At 44.0% G+C, this 27,226-nt stretch overlaps 1 protein-coding gene across 15 annotated transcripts in view; it reads right to left on the bottom strand.

Annotated features, from left to right (window-relative positions):
* The window catches only part of LOC132780560 (ryanodine receptor 1), a 259,347-nt gene that overhangs the window by 90,308 nt on the left and 141,813 nt on the right, over window positions 1-27,226 (bottom strand). For all 15 annotated transcript variants that reach the window (XM_067461902.1, XM_067461908.1, XM_067461905.1 and 12 more), the window contains 23 exons: window positions 25,122-25,236; window positions 24,882-25,014; window positions 21,597-21,691; window positions 20,306-20,441; window positions 18,282-18,468; window positions 17,029-17,140; window positions 16,710-16,830; window positions 16,456-16,625; window positions 15,138-15,358; window positions 14,663-14,753; window positions 13,965-14,105; window positions 12,855-13,018; window positions 11,078-11,156; window positions 10,773-10,862; window positions 9,184-9,321; window positions 8,771-8,845; window positions 8,436-8,511; window positions 8,198-8,321; window positions 6,632-6,747; window positions 6,163-6,230; window positions 4,651-4,772; window positions 2,858-2,907; window positions 16-76 (listed from right to left, as the gene is read on the bottom strand). In XM_067461902.1, coding sequence (XP_067318003.1) covers window positions 16-76; window positions 2,858-2,907; window positions 4,651-4,772; window positions 6,163-6,230; window positions 6,632-6,747; window positions 8,198-8,321; window positions 8,436-8,511; window positions 8,771-8,845; window positions 9,184-9,321; window positions 10,773-10,862; window positions 11,078-11,156; window positions 12,855-13,018; window positions 13,965-14,105; window positions 14,663-14,753; window positions 15,138-15,358; window positions 16,456-16,625; window positions 16,710-16,830; window positions 17,029-17,140; window positions 18,282-18,468; window positions 20,306-20,441; window positions 21,597-21,691; window positions 24,882-25,014; window positions 25,122-25,236 — 2,685 coding nt within the window. The remainder of the gene's footprint in view (window positions 1-15; window positions 77-2,857; window positions 2,908-4,650; window positions 4,773-6,162; window positions 6,231-6,631; window positions 6,748-8,197; window positions 8,322-8,435; window positions 8,512-8,770; window positions 8,846-9,183; window positions 9,322-10,772; window positions 10,863-11,077; window positions 11,157-12,854; window positions 13,019-13,964; window positions 14,106-14,662; window positions 14,754-15,137; window positions 15,359-16,455; window positions 16,626-16,709; window positions 16,831-17,028; window positions 17,141-18,281; window positions 18,469-20,305; window positions 20,442-21,596; window positions 21,692-24,881; window positions 25,015-25,121; window positions 25,237-27,226) is intronic.

Raw genomic sequence — 27,226 nt, 5'->3', positions numbered from 1 at the left:
GGGTGATCTACTCACCTGGCATCCAAAGAGCGGGCAAGGATATGCAGGCAGTTAATCACGGCAGCAGCATCTGTGCCTGGAGAGAAAGAGATGATCATAGAATCATAGAATCAAAGAGTTGGAAGAGACCTCATGGGCCATCCAGTCCAACCCCAGTCTGCCAAGAAGCAGGAATATTGCATTCAAATCACCCCTGACAAATGGCCATCCAGCCTCTGCTTAAAAGCTTCCAAAGAAGGAGCCTCCACCACACTCCGGGGCAGAGAGTTCCACTGCTGAACGGCTCTCACAGTCAGGAAGTTCTTCCTAATGTTCAGATGGAATCTCCTCTCTTGTAGTTTGAAGCCATTGTTCCGCGTCCTAGTCTCCAAGTCTTTGCTAAAATCTTTGCTAAAAGACGTAACGTGCCATTGTGAAAAGCTACAGGCATACATTAATTCCCTGCAGGAGAACTTGGATGGCCACAATCCCATCACACCTATCCACTGGCAATTTTTAAAAGTGACCTCCTAGAACGTATGGGGTATTTTTGCCAGGTATTTAATCCATCCCTCTGAGCATTTCAGGACCAGAAAAAGTCTTTAAAAAGAAGCAAAAAGTGATTGAAGTTACCGTATATACTCGAGTATAAGCCAAGTTTTTCAGTACTTTTTAAGGCTGAAAAAGCCCACCTTGGCTTTTACTCGAGTCAAAGTTAGTGATTATTTTACTTTGTTATTATTATTATAATGACTACATTTATTATTTTATTCTATTTATTATTATTTGAAACACAACAAGATGAGCCCACAACAGACACTCTGCTAGCTATTGTATTGGATCACACGTCGGACACTGCCGAAGTGTCTAGGACTGTGTGATGTATCGGCGAATAATGTGTGCAGATCCCAGTAAGGTGGCCTTTTGCAGATGGTAATTTTGTCAGTGCCGATTGTGTTTAAGTGCAGGCCAGGGTCTTTAGGCATGGTGCCGATCACCACTGGGACCACCTTGACTGGTTTGTGCCAGAGTCTTTGCAGTTCGATCTTTAAATCCTCATATTGTATCAGCTTTTCCAGTTGTTTCTCTTCAATCCTGCTGTCACCTGGGATTGCGACATCGATGATCCATACTTTGTTTTTTAACACGATTGTGAGGTCAGGAGTATTATGCTCCAAAACTGTCTGTCTGTCTGAATCCGGATAATAACTATAATAATAATAAACTCTATTTATTATTATTATAGGTATTATTTTACTCTATATATTATTAAATTTACATTAATTAGCTCTATTATTACATTTATTTCACTCTATTTATTATTATTATTATTATTATTAAATTTACATTACTCTATTATTATATTTATTATTTTACTCTATTTTTGTTATTACATTTATTATTTTACACTTTTATTATTGTCATTTATATGCCGCCCTGAGTCGCCTTTGGGCTGAAATGGGCGGGATAAAAGAGATGTAAATAAAAATAAATAAATAAACAAATCTACATAATTATACTCTATTATTATTAATTTATTATTTTACTTTTTATTGTTATTATTAATGCAACTAGTTTATTATTGTTATTATTACATTTATTATTTTACTCTTTTATTATTGTTATTTGTATGCCGCCCTGAGTCACCTTCGGGCTGAAATAATAAAAATAAATAAATAAACAAATCTATATCTATATTCTACATTTCCATTATTTTACTCTATTATTATTACTTTTATTATATTTATTATTTTACTCACTTTATTATTATTAGAAGGATATGTAAGCACATTTACATTGAAGAAGGTTAGAATAATTATTTAATATTACTTTTATTACATTTATTATTTTACTCTCTTTAGTATTATTGGAAGGATACATAAGCACATTTACATTGAAGAAGATTAGAATAATTATTTAATCAGAGCTGGAAGTCTTATCTTAAATAATGTAAATATTAAAAAACATTTAACTACTGATGCCTTAATTAATGCCATTTTATTGGTATCTATTTTGATTTTGAAATTTACCAGTAGCTGCTGCATTTCACACCCTTGGCTTATACTCGAGTCAATACGTTTTCCCATTTATTTGTGGTAAAATTAGGAACCCCGGCTTATATTCAGGTCGGCTTATACTTGAGTATATAAGGTATTCTGGGCCTAAAATGGCCAAGGTGAGAAAAAGTGGTGAAAATATCCCCAAAGGATATAAATGTCGTAAATAAATAAATAAGGCCCTCTTATGCATATTTGAGGAGGGAATATGATTTTTACAAAAAATAACATTTCACTTTTTTTTAAAATCCTTGGGCTTCACAAGCAGCTCAGGTGTCCATTGCTCACCCTTGGTTGAGAGAAGACCTCTTCAACCTGCCGCCCTCTAGGTGTTTTGGACACCTGAATCCCAGAATTCCTGACCAATGAATGAGCTGGCTAGAACTTCTGGGAGTTGGAGGCTGAAACACCTGGAGGTCCACACGTTGAAGAGGTTTAGGTCAAGGAACACAAAGTATGTCTACAGCAGTGGTTCTCAACCTGTGGGTCCCCAGATGTTTTGGCCTTCAACTCCCAGAAATCCTAACACCTGGTAAACTGGCTGGGATTTCTGGGAGTTGTAGGTAAAAAACATCTAGGGACCCAAGGGTGAGAACCACTGGTCTACAGGATAAGAGAAATACAGTTTGGTGGCAGGAAGGAGGCGTAGAGGGGAAGCAGGTTGGTCCATGGCTAAGGAGGCACAGTCAGGATGCAGGATGGACAGAGGTTTGTGGGGCGCTCGGACCCCACTGAAACAGAGACAAGGGGTAGAAAATAAGAGGTAAGGGAGACACACAGAGACACAACAAGGACAGAAGTCGAGGAAAGATGCTGCTTACCAAAGAGAGAGACCCGGTGCCTGACCAAGGCTGCCAATTTGCAGAAAAGGCTGAAGGATGGAAAAGAGAGGCACAGAGAGAGAATGAAAGATGTCGTTGGAAGGAGTAGGGAAACACAATGGAGCAAAGGGACTAGGTAGGAGCTGGGTGAAAAGGGCATCTGGGTCTCACAAAGGATATGAGAAACAAGGAAGTGTATGGCAGTCCTTCCTAAACTGGTACCCTTCAGATGTGCTGGACTAGAAATGTCAGGAGTTCTCAGCTATATATCTTGGGGGGAATCAGGCTGTTGTTGTTCCTGCTCTTCTCTTATTCGCACATACAGTGTTCTCTCACTTTATCGTGGGTGTTCCATTCTGGTGCTAGAAAAAATATCATACGAAAGCTGACTGGCACAACCTGGGGATCACAACCAGATACAGTGAAGACATCTGCCCTTGCGCTGTGCTACTCTGCTGCTGAGTATGCATGCCCAGTGTGGAACACATTTTACCACACTAAAACAGTGGATGTGGCTCTTAATGAGACATGCCGCATTATCACAGGGTGTCTGCACCCTACACCACTGGAGAAATTACACCGCTTAGCCGGTAATGCACCACTTGACATCTGCCGGGAAGTAGCAGCCAATAGTGAAAGGACCAAGGCAGAGACATCTCCAGCTCATTCCCTGTTTGGGTATCAGCCAGCACAGCCTGTTCTTTCCCTCCTCTTGTCCCTCTCATTCGACTCGTGCTGCTTCCTCAGGAGCTGCCGCACTTCAGCCAGGTCTCCTCCGGCGGCAGCCCAGTGCAGCCTGGCCAGCTTTTTGCACTGGACTTTTATGCCCCCGCCAGCCCCAAGGGCAGTGGCTCCATCCGTTTCCTCCCCAACCCCAGCATCTTTTTCTTCCTCCTCCTCCTCTTTCTCCCACAGCCTCAGGAGGGAAAGCGGCAGAGGAAGGAAGGCAAGGAGGGAAGGATGGCGGGAAGGAGAGGAGGAGGAGTAGGGTCCTGCAAGCAAAAGAATCTACTGGCTTTACTGGTAGGTCCACTCGGTGCTCAAGACGCAGTTCGACCCGGTAGCAGAGCCCACATCAGTAAGGCTTAGATTACAGTCAGCCTGGGAGAAGTTAAGGGAGGAAGGGAGGGGAAAGAGGAGAGGAAAGAGAAGGCAAAGTGAGAGAGAGGGAGGAAGGGAAGGGAAGGAGGAGGAGGGCTGTTCAGGGAAAACCGCGAAACAGCAAGTCCGCGATAAGCGAACCGCAAAGGAGCGAGGGAACACTGTATACACAACACCCTACACCAGTGGTTCTCAACCTGGGGTCCCCAGGTGTTTTTGGCCCAGAAATCGTAACAGCTGGTAAACTGGCTGGGATTTCTGGGAGTTGTAGGCCAAAACACCTGGGGACCCACAGGTTGAGAACCACTGCCCTTCATTTTGAGCAAGAAGCAGAATTTCAGAACAATGGGGAGAACTTTCTAGAGAGGAGATCCAGAGGGCATCTGGGTACTCAGGTGAGGTCCAGGCTATATTATAGCATGAACCATATGCAGCCCTTGAACTTTGTAACAAAGCAACTTGATCTCAATCTTAAGAGTCTGTTTACATTTTGCAGGCAGTCAAATCTGTCCCTGAATACAGGATATTTCAGAGAGACTGTAGGGAACCACAGGTCATTTTTGTCTCCTTGTGTAACAAACATGTTTGCAAACAGAGATTTGTTCCCATTTCCTTCTTGCAACATACTGGTGAAGGAATATAATTAAAAATGTAATCTGCACAGCCCTTTGTGGGGAGCTCCTGGTCCTCACCTGGTTATCATCTCCTTCTCCTTGTTGGAAGCATGGCCCCCACTGCCCAGGACTTTGGCTGGTGTGGACAAGAAGTAGAGGCAGTGGTTGGTGAAGTACTGGTTGATGAGAGGCAACAGGATCTGGAAAGTGAAAGAAAATTAGCAGAGCTAGAAAGGTCGTTATCTCAGATTCCTTGGGATACAGGAGAATATAGCCAAAGGAAATCCCCCAAGAGCTATCCTTCTCTTCCTTTTTTGTGCCACAGCATCTCCATTTAGGGAAGTCTTCTCTGATAATCTTGTGCATTCTAGGTAAACTGATCCATTTTGGTGTCCCAGATTTCAGTGAGGTTCTTATCCATTTTTTGGGAGCCCCCTGAATTTGGGATGGCATATATATTTTTTTGCTCTGGGGTGCCAAAAGATTTGTTTTCTATCAAGCCCATTATGGGGAGGAGGGGCTTCCACTTCCCATCATTTAAGCTGTTTCTACTCTAGAGGAGAATGGGGGAGGTACTGCAGGCAGGCGCACACACTTTAAGGAGGATTTAAGGCTCTTTACTCTAGAGGAGACTGGGAGAGGAGCTGCAGGCAGGCATGCACGCTTTCAGGAGGCTTTAAAGCTCTTTAGAGGAGACTGGGAGAGGTGCTGCAGACACGCAGGTGTGCTTTAAAGATGCTTTAAAGCTCTTTACTCTAGAGGAGACTGGGAGAGGAGCTGCAGGGAGGTGCACACACTTTAAGGAGGGTTTAAAGCTGTTTACTCTAGAGGAGACTCACAGAGTTGCTACAGGCACACATGCGTGCGCTTTAAGGAAGCTTTAAAGCCATTTACTCTAGAGGAGACTGGAGAGGCACTGGAGGCAGGTGCACGTATTCTCTCCAGGACCTGCACCACATCACACATTACAGCTGTTTCTACTCTCTACTCTAGAGGAGAGGCAATTGGTAGTAGTTTTCAGGGAATGAGAGTTTTCTTTTAGTTTGCATTGCTAGGATTAATAAAAAAGATTAAACTGTGATACCGAGGAGGAGCCGAGATCAGCTTCCGCTTGTTTTTACTGCAAGCCCTTACCATTATGTGGTAATAATAATAATAATAATAATAATAATAATAATAATCTTTATTTATACCCCGCCACCATCTCCCCCAAAGGGGACTCGGGGCGGCTAACATGAGGTCAAGCCCAACAAATTACAACAGATCAAAATCCTCAGAGGTGGTGAGGTCTGTTGGAAGTAGGAAAATGGGTTTATATATCTGTGGAATGACCAGGGTGGGACAGAGGACTCTTGTCTGCTGGAGCTTGGTGTGAATAACAACAGCAAATAATAACATCGAATAATAACAACATAATAATAATAAACAGCAACATTAATACAGAGTCACACACAGGAAATGAAAATAAAATATAACAGTAAAGTACTGAAGGAAAACAGCCTATTCTCTGATCCATGTAGGAAGCCCTCCCCACCTCGGCCCATTCCTACCACAATAAATAGCAGTACACAAACAGAAGTTGAGACCGACCTTGGCAAAGAACTTGATTTCTTGCTCATGGGGAGATTTTTCTACCCGTCCGCTGCTAACCACAGCCTCTGAGGTAGAAGAGAGTTCCAGTGAACACCACCAAGAAATGGAAAGTGTGTGTTAATTACACAAATACACACTCTGTCCTTTACCTAGCCTGGGCAACTGAGGATGTGGCTGTTTGATCTTTGTCCAAGCTCAAACCCTTCACTTGCATTTGACAGTGGAAGCCTGGAGTCCTGAGTGCTATTTAGCCACTAGGCTTTCCCACACACGCAAAAGTTCTAGTTCAATTGGCTGCTACTTTACTTGGTTGACCATCCCTCAACCAAGTGTATCAACCAAAGAAGGGGTCTGAATCCCAAACCTCCTCCTTTCCTCTGCTACAGTTCCCTCCCTGCTCCCAGGGTCTTCAGAGGAAGGAACTGTGGAACTCCATGCTGAGCAGGAGAAAGAGCAATCCCTTTACCTAAATGGGCAATGAACTCTTGAGAGATGTCCATCCACTTCAGCAGCTGTAGCAGGAACCCATAGGCAAAGCGTTTCTCAATGGACGATGTGTCCAGCTCCATGTCCTTCAAACCCCTGTGAGAAATAATAGCAGTGGATGAGTAAAATAGGTTAAAATCCGCATTCGAGTAGACTGATTTGAGACTGTGTGTTTTCAGAATGTGCAAGGCCATGTAGGTCCTAAATACTCAAACGCAATAAGATAACAATGGGGAGAACTTTCCAGAGAGGAGATCCAGAGGGCATCTGGGTACTCAGGTGAGGTTCAGTCCTGTCTATATTATAGCATGAACCATATGCATCACTTGAACTTTGTAACAATACAGTTTGAAGTAACATACTCTCAGACAAAGTTGTAGAAATTATATCCTAGTTACATCATTTACTAGTAACATACACCCAAAGAAGTTTACAACGAAACAAGGGAAACACTGGAACTGCGGCGCAGCTTGCTGGGAGTTAGCTGCATTAAGATCACTACTGACCAAAAGGTCATGATTTCGAAGGCAGCCCGGATCGGAGTGAGCTTCCGACCAAAATTGTGTAGCTTGTTGTCGACCTTTGCAGCCCGAAAGACAGTTGCATCTGTCAAGTAGGAAATTTAGATACCACTTATGTGGGGAGGCTAATTTAACTGATTTACGAGGCCATAAAATTTTCCAGGAAGTAGGCAAAGAATGGGGTAGTACTTCATCAGTGTCACAAACGGATGGTGAAGCGACAACTCCCCTGGTGGCCAGAAGCTGGAATGTTAAATAGCCTCTGAGTGTCTGTCTATATATGTTGTGTGTCTATGGCATTGAATGTTTGCCATGTATATGTACATTGTAATCTGCCCTGAGTCCCCTGCGGGGTGAGAAGGGCAGAATATGAATACTGTAAATAAATAAATTGTGCAGCAATTACTATATGTGCGAATTTCACAGATGACTACTCAAAGAAATATGATTACAGGTAAGCAACCATCATTTTCAAGCCATGGGTTGGTTAAGTATGCATAGGTTGGTGCTCCCCTGGTGGCCAGAAGCTGGAATGTTAAATAGCCTCTGAGTGTCTGTCTACATATGTTGTGTGTCTATGGCATTGAATGTTTGCCATGTATATGTACATTGTTATCCGCTCTGAGTCTTCTGCGGGGTGAGAAGGGCGGAATATAAATACTGTAAATAAATAAATAAACAACTCGGGAGACTTTGTTGTGTTCTGGTTCTTGATTTTGCAAGCTTTATGAAGATTCTTTTTTGATGGAGTAGTCGTTATTTGGAGAGCTGCATTTCTTTACTACAATTGTATTTGGTCTCAAGACTTCAGGCAGCTTAAGCGGCTGAAGGGGAAAAGGAATGGGCCTGAGGCTGTTAGGAATTGTGAGAGTTGAAGTCCAAAACACCTGGAGGACCCAAGTTTGCCCATGCCTGGTTTACACAGACTCCCTTAGTTGTGTGTTGGCATCAAAGCTAGTGTGCTTCCTGCCCCATTCATGGACCCCTTCATGTTCTGTGCATTCTCCCACATCTTCCAGGCGCACCTTGTCACCGCATAGCCATTAAGCTGCAAGAACTTCAGCAACTCCTGGGCCTTTTCTCGGTCCCGTGCCTTCTCTTTTGCTGTCAGAGTATCGTAAGGCACCAGAAGAGGATGGGTTCCTCCACCTTCAGGAAGAAGAGAGAGAAAGCTTGCAATGTGATTTTGAAAAAGGGAGAAATGTCAGTACTGTGCAATGAGAAGAGAAGAAAGATGCACAAAGGAAAGAGGCACAAATTCACCTTTGGCTTCTAGCTCTAGCTTCTTCTTGCGTCCCCAGGTGTTGTGGTAGTTCTCAGCCAGCTGCTCTGCCATGGCCTGCGGAGGAAGAATAGGTAAAGGTAAAGGTTTCCCCTGATCCTTAAGTCTAGTTGCGTCTGACTGGGGGTTGGTGCTCATCTCCATTTCTAAGCCGAAGAGCTGGCGTTGTCCATAGACGCCTCCAAGGTCATGTGGCCAGCAAACACATGTCCTATCTTATAGTTTATTCTGATGTCAGCATTTTACTTTGCAATTCTTCTAGGAGGACAAGTTTGTTGCAGTCACATCCCATAGGCTGAGTTATGTGTTTGCTTACCTGCAGTTCTCTAGAGAGGGTTACTCCCGAGATATCTATGGGCTGAGGATTGTAGCCATGGCTAGGGTCGTACGTCTGCAAGAGAACATAAAAAGAGAGACTGGTGTCAGTTGGTTTCCATGCCTGCCACAATATTTCTTTTGCCTGGGCCTGCAATTCCTCTCTGAATGGTTTTCTAAGTGAAATTGCCCTTCCCACAAATTCCTTTTGCAGTTTTAGAAGCTGTGATCTTGCTAAAATCAGGATGCACTTGCAAACCTATATGTGGACAGCAAGCAGGAAAAGACAACAAAGATAGGTAGCAGAAAAGATGCAAAGAACACCTTCCTGCTCGAAACCACAGTCTCCAAAGCTGCTTTTGATTAAAAACAAGTCCCTAATGGGGCACGCCATGAGCCATTCCCACTCCAAACCTGTGTCTGTGAGATCTTGCGGGTCTTTTTCTTCTCAGTCTTCTCCTCCTCAGCCTCACGAGCCTTTTCCATTGTCCACTCCCAAGCAATCATGGCCTTCAGTGATTCCTTGATGGGCCACCGGTAAATTTCCTTATCCTGCAGGAAGAAAACAAGTACTTTGGGAAGTCTGATCTGGCTAGGGTTGTCCACGCTCTGGTTACACCCTGAATAGATAGATTACTGCAACGCACTCTACGTGGGGCTGCCCTTGAAAACAGTTCAGAAACTTCAACTAGTCCAACGGGCGCCAGCCAGATTACTAACTGGAGCGACATACAGGGAGCATACCACCTCCTTGTTATGTCAGCTCCACTGGCTGCCGATCCACTTCTGAGCTCAATTCAGATAATAATAATAATAATAAAACTTTATTTGTACCCTGCTACCATCTCCCCAAGGACGCGGTGCGGCTTACATGATGCCAAGTAAACAAAAGCGATAACAAATAATCAATGTTTTTTATTGTTCATTCGTTCAGTCGTCTCCGACTCTTCGTGACCTCATGGACCAGCCCACGCCAGAGCTCCCTGTCAGCCGTCACCACCCCCAGCTCCTTCAAGGTCAGTCCAGTCACTGTTGCTACTTGGTCCTTGTACAGATTCCTCAGGAGAGAGACAAGGTGGCTTGGGATGCCCATCCCACCAAGAACTTGCCACAATTTATTATGATCCACACAGTCAAAGGCTTTAGAATAGTCAATGAAGCAGAAATAGATGTTTTTCTGAAACTCCCTGCCTTTCTCCATTATCCAGCGGATATTGGCAATCTGGTCTCTCGTTCCTCTGCCTTTTCTAAACCCAGCTTGAACATCTGGCAACTCTCGCTCTATGTGTTGCTGGAGTCTTAATCAATACAAAACAGTTAAAATAAAACTCAAAAACAGAAAACACACAATAAGCAATAAGCAATAAACAATAACAATAACATACATGCATGCACAAAGTGCTGGTTTTGACCTATAAAGCTCTATACGGTTCTGGCCCACCTTACTTGTCTGAAAACGCATCTACCTCTATGTTTCACCTCATAATTTTAGATCATCCAGAGAGGCCCTGCTCTTGCTCCCGCCAACATCGGAGGGAATGAGAGACAGGGCCTTCTCGGCTGTGGCTCCCTGCCTGTGGAACACACTTCCAAATGAACACACTTCCACAGTCACCTACAGACCCACCAAAATACTGATCCTGGAAGACTATCCTACTCGGCCAACGAGGGATCGCCTAAGTAAGTAAGTAACCGGAAATAAATAAATAAAATAAAATAAACCTGAATGAAAGCTGAAGAAGGGTTAAAAATCAGGCCTAAAGTTGGATATCTTGGGTGGGATATCCTTTCTAGATTTGGAGGACCTAAAGATGGTTGTGCACGCATGGTAACCTCGAGGTTGGATTCTGCAATGTGTTTTACGTTGGGCTACCTTTGTACCAAGTTTAAAAACTCCAGCTAGTTCAAAATCCAGTAGTCACATTGGTTACAGGAATGTTATAGATTGGTTACAGTTATGTTTCCCTTCTTTTATGGAGGGAAGAGTAGAATGAGAGCATTACCTTTTCTGAGAACGTTTTATATGGCCGCAACATGGGGCTCGTCTTGGCCTCCTCGTCATAGGCCTCTCCAAAAGACCAGTTATTCTGAATCTGGAAGAAGAAGAAGAAGAGAGCATGATTTCTGTTTCCTGTGACAAACTAGGATGCAAAAGTTTATGGAAATCTCCTGGTCATGGGACTATGCAGTTTTAGTCCAATACATCTGAAAGTCACCATCTTGGAAGAGGTGAGTCTTTGTGAAGGGATTCTTGAGAGCCACTTAGGCATGACACATCAATCCAGAAGGTCAAGTGGAGGCTCCTTACCTTATCAAAGGCCCATTTCTCATGAGTGTATTCAGCATACTTGTTGATGAAAGCATCCAGTCTCTCTGGAATTATGACACTGCAAGGAGAAAAAAAAAAAACAGGCTGCCCATCAACAGGAAGATAGTGTTGTAGTACAGACTGAGGCTGATGGGTCCACTGATAATTTAGAGAATTGTGGGATTTTCTAGGGCACAAAGTCATGAAGATTCAAGTCAGGGAAATGATGCTTCTCTCTGGGAGGAACCTGACTCAGAAAGTGCAGGGCTTCAAGGTCAGTCAGAGGAGCCAGAAACTGCAACATTAGATAAGGAGTTTGGTGAAGATCTAAGTGATACGGAAGGCTCCCTGGGAAAAACACCTGGAGCTACGTAGATCACCAAAAGTCTTTGTTTACAGATTAGAGCAAAAAATAGGCAGAGTTGGTCAGAGCAATTATGTGGGAAAGTTAGGGAGAAAAATCATGGTGACCATAAGTTCTTGCTCTACCTTAGCAAACAACATCCTTCCAAAATGCATTCAGGGGACTTTAGGTTCCTAGCTTATGTGGGAAAATTGGGGAGAAAATTCATGGGAAAAGAAATGACTACATGGGTGTCTATTAATTAGCAAGTAATTTACCTAAGGGTTAGTTCAGGCAACGTAGTGTTTGAGTAAGAAGCAAGGCCTGAGTTATCTGGTTTTTGTTTCAAGTCAAGCCTTGGTTTCGGATTTAAGTATCCTGGAAACTTTCTATGTTCTTGTTTTTGTATTCCAGCTCAAGTTTTACTAAATATACCTTTTGCTTGTGGACTTATGTTGCTCCTCCAAACCGCGGATACGGAAACCCCTCGGGTCCCCGTATCTGCAAGATGGCGGATCGCCTCCATTTTGATGGCATATTTTTCCTGGCTAAATTCTAACACTATCTGCTATCTCGCATTTTGTAATTTGGGCTTCTACGACTGCAGGCCTTCTTGGAATGCCTTTTTTTGCTATTCATGGGCTGTTTTACTTTGGGATCTGCATGAGACATTTGTTTTACAGTTTGGTTATGACCTTCTGCTAACCCTTTTTTGGATCATACATCTTCTTTCTTTATTTTTCATATAGTTTCATGTGCTTTTACAATAAACTGTTTGCTTGTACTCTGGACTCTTGTGTGGTGCTGTGGTCATAGGTGTTTCCAGGCCTGGGGTGCAACAGATTAGTGCTCTGCTGAGAACTATTGATCCAGTTTAAGTTTTCAATTCCATCGTTGGTGGAATTCAGAATGCCCTTTGATTGTAGATTAACTATCAATCCCATCAACTACAACTCCCAAATGACAAAATGGCATTAGGAAGGTTGGGAACCACTAACCCAAAGGACCTGCAAGTATCACTCACTTGAGTATCTCCACAGGTTTGGGGTCAACTATAAATCTCAGCAACTACAACTCCCAAATGTCATGGTCTATTTTCCCCCAAACTCCACTAGTATTCACATTTGGGCATATTGATTATTCGTGCCAAGTTTGGTCCCGATTATCATTGTTTGAGTCCGCAGTGCTCTCTGGATGTAGGTGAACTACAACTCCAAAATGCAAGGTCAGTGCCCACCAAACCCTTCCAGTACTTTCTGTTGGTCATGGGAGTTCTGTGTGCCAAGTTTGGTTCAATTCCATCGTTGGTGGAAATCAGAATGCCCTTTGATTGTAGGTGAACTATAAATCCCAGCAACTACAACTCCCAAATGATAAAATGGCATTACGAAGGTTGGGGACCACTGACCGAAAGGATCTGTAAGTATCACTCACTTGAGTGTCTCCACAGGCTTGGGGTCAAAGTTGCCTTCAGCATCCACAGATGCCTTCTTCTCAGTCTTGGAGGAGTAGCTGGCATCCACATAGTCAGGTGGGATGGCCCCTGCAATTGCGCACAGGCAGGGCATGGCGAGCTTGTACAGCTCAGAGTCATATTTCTGGGCAGCAGGATAGAGAAAATTGGGAAGAGAAATGGGTTAGAGAGAAAAAAACCTCAATGAGATAAAACACTTTGGCATCGGAAAGCTTGGTGCCTAGTCATCTTGAAGGCTGTCTATCCAACAGTATAGAAAAGAGGAGTGGTCTGTCTTGCAAACTGCTTTTGGTCTATAGTTCCAAGATTCAACTAACTAGAACTAGAGTTGATATGCTGGTTTGGGGATTTTGGATTTGTAATCCAGACAGAGACATCATACTGGCAACGAAGATCCAGATAGTTAAAGCAATGGTATTCCCCGTAGTCACCTACGGATGTGAGAGCTAGACCATAAGGAAGGCTGAGTGAAGGAAGAGAGATGTTTCTGAACTGTGGTGTTGAAGGAAAGTTCTGAGAGTGCCTTGGACCTTCAGAAGATCCAACCAGTCCATACTTCAGGAAATAAAGCCCGACTGCTCATTGGAGGGAAGGATGTTAGAGGCAAAGAGGAAGTATTTTGGCCACATCATGAGAAGACAGGAAAGTTTGGAGAAGACAATGATGTTGGGGAAAATGGAAGGAAAAAGGAAGAGGGGCTGACTAAGTGGAGGATGGTATCTTTGAAGTGACCGGCTTGACCTTGAAGGAGCTGGGGATGGTGACGGCTAACAGGGAGCTCTGGCGTGGGCTGGTTCATGAGGCCATGAAGAGTTGGAAACAACTGAACGAATGAACAACAACAATCCAAACAGAATGTAGGTGACCATAAGTCCTTCCTCTACCTTAGCAAACAACAGCCTCCCACAATGCCTTCAGGGGACTTTAGGTTCCTAGTTTCCCTTTCCCAATGATTAAGGTCTACAAAAAGAGACCAACTTCCAAAATACTGTAGGCCCACCCTCTTTCTCCTATGCCTAGCTGATCCCGGATGATTTACTTGGGAATTAAAAGTAAAGTGCATGGCTTACCTTGTGGGACAATGACTCAAAGATACCCCAGAACAGTTTGCGGGTCAGGTGAAGCTCTTCCTCAGAGGAGATCCCATAGTTGGCCCACCCAGTAGGAAGGCAATAATACTTCCAGCAGCGTTCATAATGGTTAGTCAGCAGCTGGGCAAGAGGAATTGAGAGAAGAGTTTAGCTAGCCAGAAGACTGGCCATTGCAGAGACACACACATCCATGCAGAGAAAGAGGGAGAGATAGGGATGGAAACAGATATAAACAGATAGAGGCTTCCTGGCATGAACACAATTCTGACATCCTTGGAAATACTACAGTGACTGTGAGTCCCAGAATTCTCCATCCACCATGATAATAACCATACTGATAGGGAATTCTGGGCATTCTAGGAGGGAAAAAAGATTACATTTTCCAATGCCTGGTTTGGAAAATTGGGAAAAACTTTAGGAAGAACTTCCTCACTGTGGGAGCAGTTCAACAGTGGAACTCTCTGCCCCAGAGTGTGGTGGAGGCTCCTTCTTTGGAGGCTTTCAAGCAGAAGCTGGATGGAATACTCTGAATGCGATTTTCCTGCTTCTTGGTAGGTGGTTGGTCTGGATGGCCCATGAGGTCTCTTTCAACTCAATGATTCTATGATACAATCTGACATATTCCACATGAAAAAAAATGCCTCCCTCCACGTCAAATACAAACACACATGGCTCACCTTCAGGGACATCTTGGCAAACTCATTCAAGATGGGCACATCAAACACCAGCCGGCGCAAAAGGTGTTGCAGCATGGAGGGCCGGATGTATCTAGAAGGGCAGTGAACCAAAACGTGAACAGAAAGCCACAGATGCAGGCGAAACACTAGGAGAGAATGCTTCTAGGACATGGCCATACAACCCGAAAAACCTACAACAATCCATTATTTATTTATTTAACACAGACTGGAAGTGATGCTCCATCACTTTTGGTTGCCATTTTGAGAGGGGACTCAAAGAAAAACAAAGGCGTTGAGAGTAGAGGTGGATGGCAGATGGAAGTTGTGGCAATTGTCATGTGTTTGGGTGGCAATCTATTTTGGGTGAAATTGCTCCAAATTGTGGATATTGGGGGAATGTCAGGGGGCTCCAGGAGTCACCTGCTGCCTGCAGGCTCTATTTCCCTCGGTCTATGTTTGCAGTCCTCCTGAGTACCTGCACAGTGCCATGAGGCACTCTTCAATGACGTCACGCTGAGCCTTGGTGAGGGAGCGTCCGCGAGACAGCCGGTAGACCGTGTGCAGCATGGAGTCCACCATGATGGCCCGGTGCTCAGTGCCAGCAAAAAGAGGGGCGCACTTGGTGATGAGCGGCAACACAGCCAAACAGAGGTAGCGATTCATGGCTAGAGCCATCTCAGTGGTACTGAAGGCAGCCTGCGGTAGAAGGAACAAGTAGGAAGGTTTGAAATACAGTAGAGTCTCACTTATCCAACCTTTGCTCATCCATCGTTTTGTATTATCCAACGCAATCTGCTTCCCGCTCAGATCCACAGCTGCTTCAATACATTGCAATGTTTGGGTGCGAAATTTGTAAATACAGTAATTACTACATAACGTTACTGTGTTCTGAACTGCTTTTTCTGTTGATTTGCTGTAAAACGTGATGTTTTGGTGCTTAATTTGTAAAATCATAACGTAATTTGACGCTTAATAGGCTTTTCCTTAATCCCTCCTTATTATCCAACATTTTTGCTTATCCAACATTCTGCTGGCCCGTTTATGTTGGATAGGCGAGGCTCTACTGTAAGAAGAGGAATCATGGGCCACTTCATTCCACCTGAAGCATACACTGATGCAAGTACAGGTTGAAAGCCTGAGAGGTATGTCCTTTGGGTAGTGAGCCTGCATAGTTAGCCCACTGGTGGGTGGACCATTCCAGACAGTTGAGAAAGATAGTCTCCAAACCTGAGACCCAGCAGAGATACTGTCAGTTAAAGGAGATAATTCTAGGCAAGAAGAGCAGATAAAGTTGGCTTTCTCTATTTCCTGAATGACACTTTGCCAGAGGGTGTTTCTACACTAAGAAACTAAAGTGGGGAAGTCAGAAAGTGATCCCCAAAGCAGCAGTTCTCAACCTGGGGGTTGCGACCCCTAGAGGGGTCTATTAACCATTCAGAGGGGTCATGTCGCTGCCTTTTTGGGCCCCACCCCTCTGCCTCCCTGGAATGGCTACCGGGCCCCTGGTGCCTAGCTCTCGCCGCCTGCCAAGCTTCTGACAGATAAAATCATTATGAGAATGTACATCAGATCTATGCTATAGTACTACAGCATAGATCTGACGTACATACTCATAATTATATAACTGCATTACTTTTTGTGTATAGTGGCCTTTTGCCCTTGTACTTCAGGGAATCCTTTCTCTCTATAGATAAAATAATGAAACAATAAATAAAAGAAGGATATTGCATTAATTGTTTTGCTTGGACCATCAAAATTATGCATGTCTCTTCCCGTCATGTCCCAGCACTCACGGTGTCCAACGAAGCAGCAGCTCTCATGTCAGGCAAGAAGCCCACTTCCAGCACGTGGAGAAGGAAGTCCTGGTTGTCAATGCCATACACCCGGTCCAGGAACAACACCATGGGGGCCTTGTGGTCCGGCACAAAGCTGGCAGACATTTTGGGCTCGACAACACTGCCATCTAATGTAGGCAAAAGGAGACTTAGCTTAGGAAATGCAATATCCTAGAATGCTACTCTGCTCGGTCCCTGTCCACTTGCCATACCTTTGCCAAATGAAGGGATCGCCAACGGGAGGCTAATGACTCCAACAAGGTCTTCGATGGGCACCAAAGAGCGCAAGATGGCTCTGATTCGGAGGGCTTCACCTTTCCCGGCCTGGATGAGCTGCGCAAAGGGAGCCAAGGTATAAGATGTGAGATACCTGGAAAGATACCTCAACCAAATGCCAGTTAGGGAGAAAAGAAAGCAGCCAAAGACTGCTCTGGAAAAAAAGTGGTCCCAGTGCTGGGTGAGATGCACCAAATGATAATAGTCATGCAAGGGTTTTTTTTTCTACAGTGAAGGGAGTGGAGTGGTGCTTACATGCATTTCGGGGGCACAACGCCCCAGCAAATCGATGAGGGCGGCATAGAAGGACATGATTGCATTGCCCAAGTGAACCCGGTTCTCTTCGTGAGTTTCTTCTCCCCCAAACCTGGGAGAGAGAGAGGGAGAGAGAAGGAGGGGAAAGGGAGCATCAGCCATCCATGCAGCAAAGGTAGAGGATCATAGGGAACTAATGAGGTCCTATCCTGAAATACAATGGGGAGAGAAGGTAAAGGGAACATGTGCCAGGAAGTGTAAAGTGCAGCTATAATGAGGGAACGTAAAGAACTGCTTCTGTTGGGCTTCATCCCTGGATTGCACAGGTTTCTTGTGTCATCAAGTTTCCAGACCACAATGAGTAGCTACGCTAGAGACAGGGCCAGGCTGAGGGATTCCTCCCCCTACATTCCTATGCATATCTATATAAATAAAAATGTAATGTTCATTTGTGGGACTCTGTGTGCTCTGTGGTGGTGTTGGGATAATAGTTCCAAGCCTTTTCACATATCTATATATATAAAAATGTAATGTTCGTTTGTGGGATTAACAGAACTCAAAAACCACTGGGGAAATTGACACCAAATTTGGACACAAGACACCTAACAACCAAATGTATGTCCTTCACTCATAAAAACACTGAAAAACACAGCAGAAGGGACTTAAAAAGCCCCAAAAAGCTAAATGACAATACAGAAAAAAGGAAAAAAGTGGGAGGGAAGGGAAGAAGAAAAGGGAGACGGAAACATGGAAGCAAAGAGAGAAGGAAGGAAAGAGGTAGAGAAGGAAGTAAGGAGAGAAAGAGGGAGGGAAAGAAAAAGGGGGAAGGAGGGAAGGAGAGAAGTAAAGAAAGGGAAAGAAGGAAAGAGGTAGCGAAGGAAGTGGGGAAGATGCAGAGAAAGAGGGAGGGAAGGAAAGAAGGAAAGAGAGAAGGAAGAAAAGAGAGCAGAAGAGAAAGAAAAAGGGGGAAGGAAGGAAAGAGATAGAGAAGGAAGAAGAGAAGGAAAGAAGGGAAGGAAGGAAGGAAAGAGGGAGTGAAGGAAGGAGGGAAAGGAGAGAAAGAGGGAAGGTTGGCCACAGCAACGCGTGGCGGGTACAGCTAGTATATAAATAAAAATGTAATGTTTGTTTGTGGGATTAACATAACTTAAAAACCACTGGATGAATTGACACCAAATTTGGACACAAGATACCTGTTAGGCCAACGAGTGACCATCACTCATAAAAACAACAACAACAAAAAACAAACGCACAACTCCCGGCGGCGATCTTTCTTGACTGTGGGCCCATCACGGGCAGGATCCTGGGAGATCTGGATGGCCTCCTCTATGGCAGCAAGTAGGCCATTGCCACCTTCACCCCGTAGGGCTGGGCCGAAGCACTCGGGCCGCCGGATCAACAGGCGCACAACCACATTGGCATTCTCTTCCACGCTCTCCCCTATGGAGAGAGAGAAACGGCAGATTATGAAGACAAAAGAGTTATCTGTGTTTGTTTATTTATTTATTTACAGTATTTATATTCCGCCCTTCTCACCCCGCAGGGGACTCAGGGCGGATTACAATGTACATATACATGGCAAACATTCAATGCCATAGACACACAACATATATAGACAGACACAGAAGCAATTTAATATTCCAACTTTTAATGGGGGTATTCTGGCCACCAGGGGAGCTGTCGCTTCACCGTCTATTTGTGACACTGATGAAGTACTTCCTCATTCTTTGCATACTTCCTGGAGATTTTTATGGCATTGTAAATTAGTTAAATTAGCCTCCCTGAGTAGGCGGTACCTCAATTTCCTACTTGATAGATGCAACTGTCTTTCGGGCTGCAAAGGTCGACAGCAAGCTACACAAATTGGTCAGACACTCACTCCGACCCAGGTTGGCTGCGAACTTATGACCTTTCGGTCAGTAGTGATCTTAATGCAGCTGACTCCCAGACAGCTGCGCCACAGTCCTGGTGCTATGTTGGGGTTCAGCTCCACATTGTCAAGTCTCAAGTCCTCAATGAGGAATAGTTTAGTTAGCTTAATATAGACTAAGGGTTTCCCTTTCCCCATGTCTCCTGAATGACGTTGGGAATGTATCTTTTTTTTCTCTCTTTCTTCTCATTCTGATTTGATTTTTAAAATTGATACCTTATTATTATTATTATTATTATTATTATTATTATTATTTCATGCATTTCTACCCGTTCCAGGGCGACCTCACACAAGCATCATATGATGCTATCAGCATATAAAAATTAAAAATTATATTTAAATCATTTAAAATAATTAGAAACACATTATAGAATTTATTAAACAATAAATTAAACATGTCAATTAAAACCAAATCCAAGTGAGGGTAAATCCAATGTCGCAGACATCCTAAGTTTTCTTTCCAATTGCCACTGTCCACTAATCGGACGCCTGGTCCCAAAGCCAAGTCTTCAACTGTCTGCTAAAGGATAGGAGGGAGGTGGCCAACCTGATGTCTTTGGGAGAGACTTCAACAGACGGGGGGCCACTGCCAAGAAGGCCCTGTCTCTCGTCCCCACCAAACGCATTTGCGAAAGTGTTGGAATCGAGAGCAGGACAATCTTAAGCTTCATGATGGTTTGTAGCAGGACATATGTTCAGACAGTTAATCTGGGCCAGAACCATTTAGAGCTTTAAAGGTTAGAACCAGCACTTTGAATTGTGCTCGGAAGCTGATCGGCAGCCAGTGGAGCTGGAGTAACAGAGGAGTCGTACGCTCCCTGTACATCGCTCCAGTGAGTAACCTGGCTGCCAACCATTGGACTAATTGAAGCTTCTAAGAGGTCTTCAAAGGCAGCCCCACGTAGAGAGTGTTGCAGTAGTCTATTTGGGATGTAACAAGAGCGTGGACCACCGTAGCCAAGTCAGACTTTTCTACTGCAAACTTTTTGAATCTGACTTCTGCCTTTTTACACTTTAGTATGGAGAGTATGCGCTGTGTGCTTTGAGATCTCTCTCTGCTTGTGTGTCAGGAGAGATGTCGTGATTGGTTTTTTCCCTTTCTTTGAAACCTTAGAAGAGATGGGTGTTAGAGTAGTTCAGACCCAGTTCTTCTGCTTGTCTGCCTTCTAAGCTCTGAATTCTTTACAGCCACATCACAGGGCACTTCACGCTCTGCTCGCTAATGAGCTGATGCTCAACTTTTGTATCCTGTTTGTTTTTGGATGCTCTGCTTTATTTTAGGGTAGTTTTCCCTAACAATCTGGATGGCCAGGAAATGGCTTCAGGAAAGTACAGTGCTAAACTCACCATTGACAAAGACAGTGAATCGCAGGAAGTCCAAATAACGCTCGCCTCCACAGGGGTTCCAGCCAATGTCAGGATAACCCTTGGACAGCAGCATAGGGCAGCTCTGGAGGCCAGCTCCGGCCAGATAGGTCACCACCTTGGAGGCAAAAAAAGAAGCTTTCTAACTGCAAAAGCAGCTCCAGGCAATTCCTATAAAGGCCAAATCCCATTGCTCCTCTCTTTCAGGTTCCTCTTTTATTATTATTATCATATTTGTTCTGGTACAGCTGTATCAGGAGCTCCAATTTTCTTTGCTTTGCACTGAATGTTTGATTGCAGGGTTTCAGGGACTCTGCAGATAGGTCCCTGCAGTCTTTTGGCTGCATTCATAGGGCAAGTCACCTGTCCATTATCATTAAGTTTGGTACCGCCCCTTGCTCAGGGCAATTGGGAAGGGAAGGGAGCCATTTTTAGTTAGTCTCAGCAAGGAAAGCTATGTACAGGATGTGTGCAAGCTTCCCCTGTACAAAAGCTTCAACCTTAAAGAATTTCTGGGGGAGAACAGTTTCAAGAGTCTCCTAAGAACTTCCAGGAAAACAGCCCTAAAGACCAAAGAACTCCAGCTGGAGAACATCTAAGCCTTTACTGGTAGGTCCACTTGGCGTTCGAGAAGCAGTTCGACCCGGTAGCGGAGCCCACATCAGTAAGGGTTAGATTACAGTCAGCCTGGGAGAAGTTAAAAAGGGGATTTTCCTTTAAAGAAGAAGTTATTGAAGACAGTTGCCTGTCCTTCGTGGGCAAGATTAGGAATTCACCAGTTGCCTAAAAACTTGGAATCATTTGCTGACTTTTACTGAAGACAAGAGAAGTTTTGTTTGATTGTTCGTTAATAAAAGACTTTGTTATACTTCACAAGCCATCTATTCGTGGTGAAACCCTCTGAGAAGTTCTCTTTGGGCCCCCTGGCATCCCGCTGGGCAAAGGTTGCACATCCTGTTCTAAAGACAATTATTTACAGGCCCAGCGCGCAACAGAATAATATTACTGATAAACCAGCATTTGCAAGGATTGCTAACCTAGCTGATTTTTGTTTTATGAAGAGCAATGGAAGCATTTTTTGCAGAGTTTCTTATAAATACTGCAGGTTGCTGTCAACAGATTTGTGTAAATGTCTAGGTGGTTTTCAGAAATGTTTTACTATTTTTAACGACCCCAACATTGAGCTAAGGAGACTGCCTCTGGGGTCAGGACCCACATTTTAAGAAGCAGTGCCTTAGACCAGCAATTCTCAGCATTACACTATTTGCGATACCTTTTCCAGGTCTTGTTCCTGCAAGGCCAGGGCCAGCTCATTGTTATCGATGACAGAAGCAGCAGCCACGTCCAAGGGAGTGGATCCACGCATCCCTGCAGAGAAGCAAAGCAAATGGTAAATGGACAGCACAGAAAGTTCTAAAGGCAGACAAGCTGTTATCCATAAATCAAGAGCCTCAGCAGTGCCCCAGAGACTGATAGTGTCCAGAGGAGGGCGACTAAAATGATAAAGGGTGTGGAGAACAAGCCCTATGAGGAGCGGCTTAAGGAGTTGGGCATGTTTAGCCTGAAGAAGAGAAGGCTGAGAGGGGATATGATAGCCATGTATAAATATGTGAGAGGAAACCTCAGGGAGGAGGAGGGAGCAAGCTTGTTTTCTGCTTCCCTGGAGACTAGGACGCGGAACAACGGCTTCAAACTACAAGAGAGGAGATTCCATCTGAACATGAGGAAGAACTTCCTGACTGTGAGAGCCGTTCAGCAGTGGAACTCTCTGCCCCGGAGTGTGGTGGAGGCTCCTTCTTTGGAAGCTTTTAAACAGAGGCTGGATGGCCATCTGTCAGGGGTGATTTGAATGCAATATTCCTGCTTCTTGGCAGAATGGGGTTGGACTGGATGGCCCATGAGGTCTCTTCCAACTCTTTGACTCTATGATTCTATGACATGAGTGGTCTGTGCTGGAGGCAACATTTAATGTCAACGTAGGAATAAATCAATTCAAATTTTTAATTTGGCAGTGCTGGATTTCAGGTCATTCCTTTCTGGCTACATCTCAGGTTGACATCAATATATTTTACATAGCTGTCATTCAAAATTTCACAGCAGATCTACCCAGATCTATTCCTTAACAGAAACACCAGACTTCTAAAAACAGGGGAATGTATTTTATCTTTATGAAAAGAACATTTCTATCCCCTATTCTTTAAAGGTTAAATAAATCTGCCTTCTTTTCCTATGATATAAATTTCTTTTGTCCCATAGAGCATACAACACCCCTATTAAAACAGCTTCATTGGCTGCCGATAAGTTGCCGAGCCAAATTCAAGGTGCAGGTCTTGACCTATAAAGCCCTAAACGGTTCGGGCCCCGCCTATCTCTGCGATCGCATCTCCTTCTAAGATTTTCTGGGGAGGCCCTCCTCTCGGTCCCACTACCGTCTCAAGCGTGGTTGGTGAAGACGAGAGAGAAGGCCTTCTCGGTGGTGGCCCCCCGCATCTGGAACGCCCTTTTAAGGGAAATAAGACAGGCCCCATCCCTCCCCTCCTTTTGTAAGAGCTTGAAAACCTGGTGGCTTGAACAAGCCTTTGAGAATGACCAGTTCTAACTCAGCCCTATACATTGTCGAATACGGCCTTATTCTTCCTACCAATTACCCAGATTCTTTCCTCTAATTGGCCCTGGAATGAACAGCCACAGACCCGTTCCTAATATTATTGTTGCCTGCCATAGCATTGCACTTAATTCCCGGGCCCCATATAATTTTTGGGCTCGCACAAATCTTGGCCCGGCCTTTTAAATTTTTAATTGCTTTGAACAGGCAGGATTACTTTTAATATATGTGTGTTTTATGGCGACAATTTTTATATTTTGTTTGTTAATTTTATGGTTATGTTGTTTTTACTCTGTATGTTTTGTGATGTTACCTGGGAACCGCTCTGAGTCCCTTCGGGGAGATGGAGCGGTATATAAATAAAGTTTTGTTATGGGTTGTTGTTGGTTTTTTCGGGCTATATAGCCATGTTCTATAGGCATTCTCTCCTGATGTTTTGCCTGCATCTATTGCAAGCACCCTCAGAGGTAGTGAGGTCTGTTGGAACTAGGGAAAAGGGTTTATATATCTGTGGAATGACCGGGGTCGGACAAAGGACCCTTGTCTGTTGGAGCTAGGTGTGAATGTTTCAACTGACCACCTTGATTAGCATATAATGGTCTGACAGAGCTTGGAGCAAATTTTTGCTGAGAGGTAATTAGATGTCCTTGTTTGTTTAGTTCTAAACTAAACTTTAGTTTTATTATTATTATTATTATTATTATTATTATTATTATTATTTGCCAAGCCATTTTGGCAGGTCTTCGAAACACTAACAGCAACTTGGGAAACTCATGTACCAATAACAAAATTAAGATACTACTGTGAGTATCCACCTTTCAAACTGCCTGCAGTCTACAGCAGTGGGTTCCCAATTTTTTTTTTTTGACCAGGGACCACTCTCCAGCATTAGTACCAAAAGAGTTAAGAATCAGTTTTTGGTCAACTTTAGATTCGGTTTGGTTATTTGGGGTGCTGATTCAGAAAATTGCATTGGATAGACCCCATCAGCTCTAGTTTTGGATACAGAACATATGCCATCCAGTAGTTGCCATCTGCTCGCCCACAGAAAACAATATTTAATAATCGAGATAATAATTCCTGCCCTCCCTCTATGTCTTGCCTCGCAGTTTAAGATCTTCCGGGGAGGTCCTGCTCTCGCTTCCGTCAGCGCCGCAAATATGTCTGGCGGGGACGAGAGACAGGGCCTTCTTGGCGGTGGCCCCCTCGTCTATGGAACTTGCTTCCCAACAAGGTAAGATCGGTTTCATCTCTCCTATCTTTTAGGGCCCTGTGGAATGTTTTGTGTTTGATGTTTGATTTTATATTGTTGTGTTGTTTTTATATTGGTTTTTGCATTTTATGTTTTGTGTATAGCGTGTCTATTGTGTTGATGGGCGTGGCCTCATGTAAGCCGCCCCGAGTCCCCCTGGGGGAGATAGAGCGGGCTATAAATAAAGTATTATTATTATTATTATTATTATTATTATTATTATTATTATGCGGTCGTAGTAATCTTTCATGGGTAGTCAACCTCTCTCCTCCTGACATCCCAGTTGCCTTGGCACTACAAGAGGGTTTCGTGAGACTAGTCACACTTGTGCCGCATGGTTTCGAGGCAACAGTGTAGTAATAGTGAGGCTGTGGACCATATTTTTGTTCTTGTGGACCACTGGTGTCCACGGACCACAGGTTGGGAACCACTGATCTAGAGGAAAGTGCTATCACTCAGGCTATGGGTTGTCACACCTAGGTTCTGCTGTCTACTCTTCCTCACATGGATAATGCGTACCCTTAGACCCGATGTGTTTGTGCGGGACTGTGTCCTTCTTCTCATGAGCTGGTCATTGACCAGATCATGAGAAGTGAACTTGAACTAATGCATATCAGTTTATGGGCTCTGGTCCCTTTTGGAGATGAGGCATTTGCTGTGACCAATCCCACCCCAAACTTCCCTGTAAGCACATTGCTTACCCAACCCAATGCCACTGTTCTCCAGCAAATAGCTCAGGTGGTCAAACATGGAGCGCTGATTCTGGCGGCTGATACGGCAAAAGTAACACAGGAAACGACAGCAGTTGGTCACCATCTTAGGGAAGCGGATCTCCTACTCAGAGACAACAAAAGGTTTTCTCACATTTTTGCAGGGAACATATGTGTCACATTAACAGACTTTGAATGGACCTTTGCTGACAGAAGGCCAAGCTTGCTTACCTTTGAATCTCCTCCTCCCAACACATTCACCATCACTTCCATGACGGTTTCATGCATGCCGAGGGCTCTCATCAGGTTGGGATGCTGATAGAAGACTTTGTTGTTCATAATGTTGCTGCAGGAGGAGACATATTGATTACAAATTGTGTTAGAGAATAGGACGTGCAATGTGAAGGCTTTAGGAGACTGAGTACAATTTAGGAAATTCCAGATAAATACTTCGTTGAGCAAGGAGGATACAAGTTTGAGAAGAACCCCAAGATGAAACTTGCAGGTAACTGATATCTATCACTTTGGGTTGGTGCCAGGTGGTGGAGGAGAGAAGTGGTTAACATTCTTCCTCCACCACCTGGCACCAACCCAAAGTGGTAGATATCAGTTACCTGCAAGTTTCATCTTGAGGTTCTTCTCAAACTTGTATCCTTCTTGGCCAATACTAGGCAGCAATATGGGACTCTGAACTCCCTTAACAATATGACACATACTTTGTCAAGAGCTCCCAAAGATAGAAACACTAAAGCAAAGAAAAAGAAGAGGGCAGAGCAAAACATTAAGCAGAACTGGCAATCTGAAGATGTTTGTTGTCCAGCCTATGAAGTTATGGGGCATAGTTAAGCCGTACGAACAGATGTGCTGGAGACAGAAACTTCAATTCACAGCATCTCAATGCAGGGGAACATTTGATAGCAACTTTGTCTAGGGCAGCATTTCTCAACCTGGGGGTTGGGACCCGTGGGGAGGTCACAAGGAGGGTTCAGAGGGGTCACCAAAGACCATCAGAAAACACATTTCAGATGGTCTTAGGAACCCCTTTGGCAGAGAAAACTGAAGATCTCTCCACCTGTCATTCTCTTCTATTTTTGAAACAGATTGTTCATTCCAGACCAGGAAAAGCACTCTGACTTTAAACACCATGCAGTTGAACAATCCTTTTATTGAAGATAATTAAAAAGCAGTAAAGTAAAAAAGCACTTTAAAGGAATAGGTAAATCCAATTAGGTACGAAGATAAGCCGGAACAAAATAATCCAGGGTAATAGTCCATCAAAGTCATGAAAACAAAGGCAAAAACTTCTCTAATAAAACCCAAGAAACAAGGAAACATGGATCCAAGGCATGAATATAAAATCCTAGAATCCAAGAATCAAAACCATGAAACAAAGGCACTTAAGCATTAATCTTTCCAAGCAAAGCTTCCAAGAAACAAGGACGAGAACTTGACTTGATTCCAAACGATGCTTCATCTGACAACATATCCTGTACTTTTATCTCCTCGTTAAGGTATGTCCCAAGCACTCAGAAATTGGTTTCGCTTTAGCTTTGAGTCTCTTATCTTTCTCTCTCTGAGCCTGGTAGAACGCTGAAGCCACGGTTCTGTTTTTACTAATCTCCTCACGTCAATCTATTTGCTCATTAATTTCTGCAGCTGGGCCAGGTGCCGAGCTGTTTTCAAGCTTCAAATCATGGGAATTCTCTGGTAGAAATTCAGGGAGCACACCATCATCCCCACACCCTTCAGGGACATTCTCATGAGATACCCCACTCCATCTCCCCCAGGGGGACTCGGGGCGGCTTACATGAGGCTACGCCCATCAGTACAATAAACACAATATTACACAAAAACATAACAAAACCAGAAAATAAAATACATAAAATGCAAAACCAATATAATAGACGACACAGCAATATAAAATTAAACATTAAAACACAAAGGAATTACACTGGTGGGGGGGCAAATTCAAAGATAAAAATTTTAAAACACTGGGAGATAGGGCAATATAAAATTGTCGGGAAGGAGGATCTGGGGATGAGGAAGGATTTAATTGCACGAACCATAAAATAAAGTGCTTTTGAGGTCATTTATGCAAAGTTTGGTCAGGGAGTGTCTTACATTCAATCATTGAAGGCACATTGGAATAACCAGGTTTTCAGGTTCCTCCTGAAGATTGCCAGTGTGGGGGCTTGCCTAATATCTCTGAGGAGTGAATTCCAGAGCCGAGGGGCCACCACAGAGAAGGACCTCTCTCTCGTCCCCACAAGTCGCACTTGCGATGTGGGTGGGAGCGAGAGAAGGGCCTCCCCGGAAGATCGAAGAGGTCATGTGGG

The sequence above is a fragment of the Anolis sagrei genome, chromosome Y, assembly GCF_037176765.1.
Source record: "Anolis sagrei isolate rAnoSag1 chromosome Y, rAnoSag1.mat, whole genome shotgun sequence".
NCBI classification, from domain to species: Eukaryota; Metazoa; Chordata; class Lepidosauria; order Squamata; family Dactyloidae; genus Anolis; species Anolis sagrei.
This window is presented reverse-complemented; position numbering and strand designations above follow the sequence as displayed.